Below are 10,764 nucleotides of genomic sequence, written 5' to 3'. Positions count from 1 at the left end.
TGTATTTTTTGCTTAAATGAACAAATAAATTAAAATAGAACGTTTATTCCCTTCACTAAAAAACTAATCATTAATCATAGCTAAAAAAAACAAAGCATGTTTAATTTCTCTGGCTTTAGACGGCTACAGCCCAGGATGTTTGGAGTTGCTATGGCAACAAGAGACAGCTGCCGCTAGCATAGCTTTAACTAAACAGTCCAACCATTAATCACTTATGTAATTGACAATTTGGCACTTCCAAACAAAATCAACAATTACCTTCAACAGTCATAACCCTTAGGACCTCAGCAAAAGTTAGCAAACAAGTTGTTCTGTACAGATTAGAAAATCATTTTTCTGATGGGGCTGGTTGCCACCCCGTGGCCCCTTGGCTTCCTTGATGTAAATAATGCGGTGATTGGAGGTGAATTGTGCTTTTTCACACTGTGCTGTCGTTGTCTAAAGCTCCATCTTTCCGCCTCATGTTTATCTCATTCAAAACAAAAATCAATACATGCATTGCCCCATTCAATGCAAACCACACCAGACTTGTTTCGTCACACACGCTCCTGAATAGCCTACTCCAATGCTCTTGCTGAAAATACGTCTTTGAAATGGATTGCTGTGCTTAAGGCAATTCTACTTTACATAATAGATTTCCTTCCTTCCATTCGATTCTGTTCAGAATCCTCTGCATCGCGTCATTTTGTTGACATGCCAGATCTCTGCCGGCTCTGTCTCTGCGACGTCCTTCCCTCAAAAAGAACTAGTCCTACCCTGAGGCAAAGCAATTAGGGTCCTAAATCCTCCAGTGGAACTAATCGCTATGATTATAGTTCCATATAGGCAGCACTAAGGCGGTAATGCCTGGGAATGTGAAAGTGAATCATGGTGTTGCTAAGACAACCTCTGACAGGCTCAGTCGACCTTCCCTGGATCACACAGTTATAAAGAAAATCAAAAGGAAGAGAACTACAACACAAACTGCCTGTCAGCAGATCTTTGAGTTCCTCAGGGCCTACTGGCTTTCAACCCTGTACGAAGCTAAAAAACAAAAGGAGACAGAACTTTTGAAACAGTGGCCCCTAGACTGTGGCTTTGCCTCAGAGATTTTTTTTAAAGCAGAAAACAAAAGACGCATTTATTTAGTCAGGTGCAGGGGCGTTGGACTTGGGTTGGAAAGGGAACCTACAGTGCGTTCCATTTGTACTTGGAAGTCGGAATTTCCGAGGTCAAAATTGTAAACCAGACCCCAGATCTCGGATTTCCGAGCTTGGAACTCGGACAACCACGCAGTTTCCCCAGCTCAAAATCCAACATGGCTGCCTCGTGCATCAACAGTTAGTTGTGAAAGCTGTAGTAACATACAGTTTATTAGCACTTCTGTCTTATTGTGTCACACAAAGAGTCCTGTCCAACTTCTATCTGTGGACATGTTTGTATGTTGTAAGCACAAAAATTGTTTGTATGCACAAAAAACAGCGTAATGCGTTGTTATCAACTGGTATTGCTAACAATGGCTATTCTGGATAGAGCTATCCCCAATATGACGAAACCTGTATTAGTACCATGGGCCCTCATGTGAGGAGACCCCAAACATATGCTAGAATAAATAGCCGTGGATGTGGGGAGGGGCCCATAGGGAATGCCTTGATACCCCCCTGGGGGCGTTCATTTAGCCATATTTTTGGCTGTATTTCAATTAGGAGAGACTTCATATGAGAGTGAAAATTAACATGGTGCATGATTGGTTGAAATGTTGGAGTCTTTGGCGCTTAGACTTCATTGCATTGTTAATTTACAAGGGGTATAGAGGCGTAGATACATCCATCCATCCATCCATCTTCATCCGCTTATCCGGGGTCGGGTCGCGGGGGTAGCAGCTCCAACAGGGGACCCCAAACTTCCCTTTCCCGGGCCACATTAACCAGCTCCGACTGGGGGATCCCGAGGCGTTCCCAGGCCAGGTTAGAGATATAATCCCTCCACCTAGTCCTGGGTCTCCCCCGAGGCCTCCTCCCAGCTGGACGTGCCTGGAACACCTCCCTAGGGAGGCGCCCAGGGGGCATCCTTACCAGATGCCCGAACCACCTCAACTGGCTCCTTTCGTGCAAAGGAGCAGCGGCTCTACTCCGAGCTCCTCACGGATAACTGAGCTTCTCACCCTATCTCTAAGGGAGATGCCAGCTACCCTCCTGAGGAAACCCATTTCGGCCGCTTGTACCCTGGATCTTGTTCTTTCGGTCATGACCCAGCCTTCATGACCATAGGTGAGGGTAGGAACAAAAACTGACCGGTAGATTGAGAGCTTTGCCTTCTGGCTCAGCTCTCTTTTTCAGTCTAACGGTGCGATAAATTGAATGTAATACCGCATCCGCTGCACCGATTCTCCGACCAATCTCCCTGCTCCATTGTCTCCCTCACTCACGAACAAGACCCCTAAGGTACTTGAACTCCTTCACTTGGGGTAAGGACTCATTCCCTACCTGGAGAAGGCACTCCATCGGTTTCCTGCTGAGAACCATGGCCTCCGATTTAGAGGTGCTGATCCTCAGCCCAGCCGCTTCACACTCGGCTGCAAACCGATCCAGTGAGTGCTGAAGGTCACAGGCCGATGATGCCATCAGGACCACATCATCTGCAAAAAAGCAGCGATGAGATCCCCAGCCCACCGAACTGCAACCCCTCTCCCACCCCGACTATGCCTCGATATTCTGTCCATAAATACTACAAACAGGATTGGTGACAAAGCGCAGCCCTGGCGGAGGCCAACTCTCACCTGAAACGAGTCCGACTTACTGCCGAGAACCCGGACACAGCTCTCGCTTTGGTCGTACAGAGATTGGATGGCCCTGAGAAGGGACCCCCTCACCCCGTACTCCCACAGCACCTCCCACAGTATCTCCCGGGGCACCCGGTCATACGCCTTCTCCAGATCCACAAAACACATGTAGACTGGTTGGGCATACTCCCAGGCTCCCTCCAGGATCCTTGCGAGAGTAAAGATCTGGTGCGTTGTTCCACGACCAGGGACGGAATCCGCATTGTTCCTCTTCAACCTGAGATTCGACTATCGACCGAACCCTCCTTTCCAGCACCTTGGAGTAGACTTTACCGGGGAGGCTGAGAAGTGTGATACCCCTCTGGTCACCCTCTGGTCCCCCTTTTTAAAAAGGGGAACCACCACCCCGGTCTGCCACTCCTTAGGCACCGTCCCAGACTTCCACGCAATGTTGAAGAGGCATGTCAACCAAGACAACCCCTCCACACCCAGAGCTTTAAGCATTTCTGGACGGATCTCATCAATTCCTGGGGCTTTGCCACTGTGGAGTTGTTTAACTACCTCAGCAACCTCCACCAGGGAAATTGATGCCAATCCCCCCCCTCATCCTCCAGCTCTGCCTCTACCATAGAGGGCGTATTAGTCGGATTTAGGAGTTCCTCAAAGTGCTCCTTCCACCGCCCTATTACCTCCTCAGTTGAGGTCAACAGCATCCCATCCTTACTGTACACAGCTTGGATGGTTCCCCGCTTCCCCCTCCTGAAGTGGCAAACGGTTTTCCAGAAGTACCTTGGTGCCGACCGAAAGTCCTTCTCCATGTCTTCTCCAAACTTCTCCCACACACGCTGCTTTGCCTCTTTCACGGCAGAGGCTGCAGCCCTTCGGGCCCTTCGGTACCTTGCTACTGCCTCCGGGGTCGTCTGGGATAACATATCCCGGAAAGACTCCTTCTTCAGTCGTACGGCTTCCCTGACCACCGGTGTCCACCACGGTGTTCAGTGGGTTACCGCCCCTTGAGGCACCTAAGACCCTAAGACCACAGCTCCTCACCGCAGCTTCAGCAATGGAAACTTTGAACATTGTCCACTCGGGTTCAATGCCCCCAGCCTCCACAGGGATGCACGAAAAGCTCCACCGGAGGTGTGAGTTGAAAGTCTGTCGGACAGGGGCCTCCTCCAGACGTTCCCAATTTACCCGCACTACCCGTTTGGGCTTACCAGGTCTGTCCAGAGTCTTCCCCCACCCCCTGACCCAACTCACCACCAGATGGTGATCGGTTGACAGCTCCGCCCCTCTCTTCACCCGAGTGTCCAAAACATATGGCCTCAGATCAGATGAAACGATTATAAAATCGATCATTGACCTTTGGCCTAGGGTGCTCTGGTACCAAGTACACTTATGAGCATCCCTATGTTCGAACATGGTGTTCGTTATAGACAATCCATGACTAGCACAGAAGTCCAACAACAAACAACCACTCTGGTTTAGATCAGGGAGGCCGTTCCTCCCAATCACGCCTCTCCATGTGTCTCCATCATTACCCACGTGCGCGTGGATACAGTATATAGGAATATCCCCCCGACTGAGTCTAGACACTGGTGGAGGTAATGAAGGGATAAATGAAGCCGGAAGATCTGGATGGATGTGATGGAGGAACCCTGGGTGCTGGGAATGATGGGGGCCGGAGGAGGGTCACATCCATTTTGCCTGAAATGATACAATGCAACAACGCGAAAGCTCACAGAGATTGAGGCAAAATTTATGAATGAGCTTCATTACTATGTATTTTATGTCCTTGTGATTTACCGTGACTTATTGGGATTTATATTGATCAATTCGATTTGATGTATTCATTTATTTGGCCTGTGAGGCACTTTGTAACTCTGTGTGTGATAAGTGCTTTACTTTAAAAACCTGACTTACTTATACAGGTTCTTTGAGGACAAATCAACTGTTCGGAGCGGAGGGAGCATCTTGAATGCAACAAAAAAACAGACCATCTGCATAACCTCAAACTGCTGTGTATCAGCGACTTGATGTGTAGCTTTAGTGCACCCCTGTGGTAATAGAAAGCACTGCACAAGCCATTCAACAAGTGGCAGAGTTAGTTTTTATTTCATGGAAACAGCCAGGGCAGCCAAGTGTGTTCCACTCTCTACAGCTTTTTTGGCATCATTTGAGCATATTGTAGACTTATTACCATGCAAGGAATTATTCAAATTCTGTCAAAAGTCCCACTATGTTGTACGTGTTTTTGCCCTGTGTTGCTGTATCAGTGATATTTACAACATCAAGGCCTCCCTAAGTGTTTTAAATGTTTTCATGTCCATGACCTATACGCACAAAGCAGCATATGTGCTTTAGGCAGTGGAAATGCATTTGTTAAGACTTCACACCCATTCACATATCAGAGGAGATTTGTGCCACCAGATATGATTCAGAACTGTATCACCGATCAAAGGTCAACCTCTGATAACATATGGTGCTGGAGACTAAAGCCAACTCCAGCCAGTGTCAGCCACAGTGTTCCAACAGGGGGTGCTCGACTGAAAAAAACAAACATTTTACATCCAATATTTAAAATCAACTGCTAAATTCCCTGATCGTCTATTGAAGAGATAGATATGTTTTAGAAAAAGAATATAAATAAGGAGACCTTTTTGAGAATTTAAAATGCCACAAAAGAAAAGAACAATTGGCTTTACTGGGTGTGTATCTCTGATATCACTGGCAGTTTGACATGGAATAGCTTGTTTAAATGCAGGACAGGGTATTATTGAGAACTGCTTTTGTGGGCTAGTACTAGTACCAGGTACTTATGGCCAGGAAGTGCCAATTTACAAAATTAGAATTATATTAGGTTATGTTTTTAGAATGTAGAGGGTGAAATGTAAATGTCTATATTTAATTGTTTTGATCATGTTTGCTTGATTATGCCCCCCCTCCCTCCCTCTCTCTCTCTCTCTCTCTCTCTCTCTCTCTCTCTCTCTCTCTCTCTCTCTCTCTCTCTCTCTCTCTCTCTCTCTCTCTCTCTCTCTCTCTCTCTCTCTCTTGGTATATGGCGCCCCCTCCTGTTGCTCTTCGTCCATTTACATCATTTGAAGTAGCCCCTTACAAAAACACACCAGCAAATCCTACTTTTAAACTAAGAAGATGATGATTTTATCCCATCTTAAACCCCCCAAAAAAAACAAAATAAAGAACTCTTCAAGGGTAGATATTGCATCCACAAACACAAGAGTCCCTGAGTGTTGGCCGCTGACTTTCTAGGTGGGCTCAACCGTCGTTTACAGTTTTAGCGATTAGTTTCACCATGGTGTTAATCTTAAATTGTTCCACAGTTTCAGCATTTAGACTTCAATGTGAAAAAAAAATCTAAAGACCCCAAACCTGTCAGATAAACTTACTAGGAAACATTCGCACAAGCACTCACTGCGTGGCCTTTAGAACCCTTTAGTCTGTGGTTATGTAGAACATTATCTCCTTACAGGTCAGGAAATATGGATGTATGAATTGAGGTGTATTTATTTAAAATGCATATTGATGAACATTATATAAATATGCAAGAGTATAGCTGGTGGAATGGATGGATCAATGGATGGATGGATGGATAAATGGATAAATGGATGGATGGATAAATGGATGGATGGATGGATGGATGGATGGATAAATGGATGGATGGATGGATGGATGGATAAATGAATGGATGGATGAATGGATGAATGGATGGATGGATGGATAATAGCATTGGTGGCTGCTGTAATTACTGATTCTCAATATGTGTTTAAGGACATGTGAACCTTAAGATTCCTGAAAGGAAGGAAGCATAGTTCATGGACCCCTGGTGTTGTTTTTCACCCTCTTTCTTGATATGTGTGTTATTATTTCTTTGGGTCATTGTTTTCCTCCCTCGATCCATTGTTGGGTTGATTAGAAGAGACTGCTGCAGAACCCTGTAAAGAAGAGAGTAATGTTCACTGTTTTCTCTAGCTTTGTGGAAGACGTTTAATCTAATATTTGGTGGGGAGTTTAGGCGTCCTTCCTCAAGAAAATTGTCCGTTTTTCAATGAAAAAGAAAATGCAATTTCCCCATCTTTGTGGGAGTTTGTCTCTTTGTGGGTTATTGAGTCTCTTTGTAGTCGGTTTGTGTCTCTTTTTGGTCATTTCTTTTGTTTCCTTTGGGGTTGTTTTGGGTCTCTGCGGTCATTTGGCGTCTCTTTGTATTCTATTTGTGTCCCTTGTGGTAGTTTTGTGTCTCTTTTTCACATTACTTTGGACCGATATTATCACCATATCTATCTAAAAATGTTGGTAAAGCAAGAGCAGATAATAAATAACTAACACTCAAAAAGCTTAAAGACAAAACTTGCAAGAGAAGTCCAACTACAATTATTAGATCTGAGAAAAGTATTTTAGTTACATTCATTCGGCTAAGGTGCTGCCCAAAATGGCTAAACCTTATAATGGCAGGGGACAACCCTGATGTTGGAAATTCAGCTGTGAAAGCTAGGGCCAGACTTTTGGAAAATGGCCTCGACTGAACTCTTCTCTCCATATTCCCCAGCAGGAGAGAAGAAAAGTCGGAGGGGGCCGTGCTTTGTCCAGAGATATATCACACTGATCTGTTGAGCACATGCAAAGCAGGATTTTGCCAAACAATTTTTACTCATTAGACATTTATATTTACCACTTCATCGGCATCTCTCAATGCACTGCATCTATAAAAAAAACTATCAGGGAATTTTATATTTTATTTTATTTATTTTAAGTAGGCTAGAAATAATCTGTTGTCTGATTTAGTGTCACTTTACTTTAGTGTTGATTTAAGGTGAAAACTCTCTGTGAAAGTTCATTGTGATGTGCTCTTAAGTCATAAAATAAAAACACAATTTGCTTTAAACTGCAGGCTGGGAAACTTTATCATATTTATTATTACATTTATATATATGAACAGTTGCATACCATTACAATTGCTTTTCACAAAACATACATATATAAAACACAAACCTGTAGGCATATTTTTTCAGTTGGGTCCATAAAGACCCATATAGAGTTACGTTAAGCTAATCATCATCTTTCATTACGTATGCATATTATGTGTAAAAAAAAACATTACACAAATTATAATTAACCTATGAAAAAATAAGTGTAGACAAGTAGGCCTATGTAAGTAAATTAAACTCGTGGTAAACTAGTGCATGCGTTATTACTTTAAACGATCTTTTATGATGTGTACTAACATGTAAAACCGATAAAAGTTAATATAGGCCTATATATACAGTATATCAAGTTTTATTGTAGAGAACTCCCGCGTCTCCTCCTGCTTGGATGGACGTGAAGCCGCGCATGCGCTCTGATGCATCTGTCCGCCAGCGCGGTGATCTCGCTCTCTCTCTCTCTCTCTCTCTCTCTCTCTCTCTCGCTCTCTCTCTCTCTCACACTCACACACTCTCTCTTTATGTCTCTCTACCACTCTCTCTCTGTGGGAAAAACCCGAGCAGGAGGAGAGCAGCAGAAGGGGGGAGGAGGCGGACTCCTTCTTCTTCTTCCAATACAGCGGCGCGGCGGCAGGATATTTGGAAAAATAAATCAAAAACAAAGCCACGCACCAAACACCCCCCTCCCCCCGGGGCGGAGCGGCAGAGGAAAAAAAAAAAAAACACACACACGGATGTGCCTCCGAAAGCGCAGCGGATACCGCCCTCCGGACCTTATTAATGCCAAGATTGTGAGTATCTGATCGGCTGCAGAAACGAGCTTGAACACGGGGAGGGGGGTGCTGCTTTCAGTTTAATTTCCCCTTCCCAGGTCTCCAGTCAGCGGCGGGGCTTTTCCTCGCTCCGCGGTGTTGAGGAAAAGCTCGGTCTCAGTGATTCCTTCCCTCCCTTCCTTTCCTCCTATGCCTTCTCACCTCCTCGATTCCTTCTCAAGAACGGGAAGCAGACAGGCAATCTATTCTATGGGGGAAAAGAGGAGGAAAAGGAGTCGAGCGAACCCTTGTCATGTCTCATTTTCGTCTTTTTCTGTTTATCGTTCAAACGGATGTCCTAATGACACCAACGGGGGTGTTTCAGTCTAGCGCTCAGTCTTTAGCTTCTTTTTTTTTCTTCTTTTTTTTTCTTTTAACATAAAAAGTAAAAACACACGAGCAGCTTGGTAGAAAACTGAAGGAGTAGTTTTCTTCCTGTCTGTAGGCTATTCGAAAGGACATGACAACTGGTAGAAAGTATCAGTTGTCATGTCCAGAAAGCGAGTTTGTAAAATAAAATAAAACGCCAGTAAACTGACTGTTAGCTTAACGTTAACTGCTGTCTATGGAACCTTTAAGGCATGGTTCATATGAGAGAGGGTTCGGTTGTAACACAGGTCAGTTGTTAATTAAGCACACGACAAACTATCTTATAAGCAGGGTTGGGTATGATTTGGATTTTTAAGATTCCGATGCTGAACAGGTACTTTTAAAACGTTTCCGATTCCTAAACCAACTCTTGAAAACCTGAAAAATGACATAAAAGAATAAGGCTCTTTTATAGAGTTTTTTTTTTAAATTGAAAATTATTTAAATTCAACAATATATTAACGTTTTAAAGTACTTAACTATATAATAAGTAAACCTAAGTCACCTAACACACAATTACAATAATTTAACAATAAATAACAGTTACACTATTAACAAGTAACAACAAAATAAATGTTGAGTTGGTATGCTAACTAAACCAGCTTCAAACTTTAGCAGTTCTTTTGCAGAAAAATGACCATACACTTTCTCTGATATTTTTACGTCCGTTTCGGAGTGACAGAGGGAATATATTTCAGTCGACACATTAAGTGTAACCAAAATGAGGAACCGAAATTTGTGTTCTAATCCGGTCCGATTCCTACCGGTTGCGTAGGAACCGGTTCCAAAGTGGAACCGGGTTTCGGTACCCAACCCTACTTATTAGACAATTACATTTTGTATACATTTTCTTTGAGGCGGCGCAATAACTGCAACAAGTTCTTGTTTCTATTTTCACTTTGGTATGTAACCTGATTTTTTTTTCTGTCAACCCATAGCAAGTTGTCTTAACGGTGCTTACGTCTGAAGCCTGATTCATGTTTCAGCGTTGAACCAACGTCAGATAGCAGGGTTTTTCCTACATAGCTGGCATTAGCTGATAAACCAGCTAAGCTGTATTGTTTTGACTGGACCTGAACGCTCCGCTTTGAAGCTAGCACTACTGGGTCCTATGTTTTCGGAGTGAGGCTGTACCAGACTCTCCTGGTGACCAGTGAGAAGGCGCTGCTAGCGGGCGCGGAACTCAGCCTTCCACCGGAGCGCCGACTGCTGTCTGTCTTTATGGCATCAGTATAACATTGAGACAGTTTAATGACCGGTTAAAAACGTCTCGTAGTCTTGTTAAATAGTAGTCTAATTCCGTGTTTTGGTGTAGTTGGTTTTAACACGATGCAAACTTTACGGGAGTAGCCTACGCGTTAAAAACCACAGTTGTGTTAAACCCTGCCATTAATACGCGGTACACTTTATCACGTTATGTATTCATAATAACATAATTATATTATTGTACAAATTACCTACAACAGTAATAGCAGTTACCTTATGTTAGTCACTCCTACATTTTTCAACTTGGGAGCAAAACGTGCTCCTTGGGAAAAAGTTACCTCAAGCCCTGTTCATATTTATTAAACAAACTGGACTTTGGATATAATTGTTATCAGATCCGGGCCCAGGTCCCAGATGTGACATCCCCCTTACAGGAATACTGAATATAATGATATCCCATTATATATAGGGCTGGGTATTATTTAAAAATATTCTATACCGGTACCAATACCATGACTTTGATACTGGTTTCTAAACGGTACTTTTTTTCAATACCAATTTAATAAAACAAAAATAAATTACAACATTACACCTTACAGCACAAATCCTTTTAATTTATTTTTCAGCTCCTACTACGTGATCCATCTCTGCGTAACGTAGATTTTTTTCCTGCGTGTCT

The 10,764-nt window shown here is 43.6% G+C and overlaps 1 protein-coding gene across 3 annotated transcripts in view; it reads left to right on the top strand.

The window, feature by feature from the left end:
- Positions 1-8,242: 8,242 nt before the first annotated feature.
- Positions 8,243-10,764, top strand: part of rgs19 (regulator of G protein signaling 19) — a 66,898-nt gene continuing 64,376 nt past the window's right edge. The window contains exon 1 of one of the 3 annotated variants that reach the window (XM_078255906.1): positions 8,243-8,489. In XM_078255906.1, coding sequence (XP_078112032.1) covers positions 8,433-8,489 — 57 coding nt within the window. In that variant the 5' untranslated portion in view covers positions 8,243-8,432. The remainder of the gene's footprint in view (positions 8,490-10,764) is intronic. The other 2 variants (XM_078255908.1, XM_078255907.1) reach the window with 2 other exon arrangements.

The sequence above is a fragment of the Sander vitreus genome, chromosome 7 (assembly GCF_031162955.1).
Source record: "Sander vitreus isolate 19-12246 chromosome 7, sanVit1, whole genome shotgun sequence".
NCBI lineage: Eukaryota > Metazoa > Chordata > Actinopteri > Perciformes > Percidae > Sander > Sander vitreus.
Note: the sequence above shows the minus strand (reverse complement) of the source record. Positions and strands in the feature narration are given on the sequence as shown.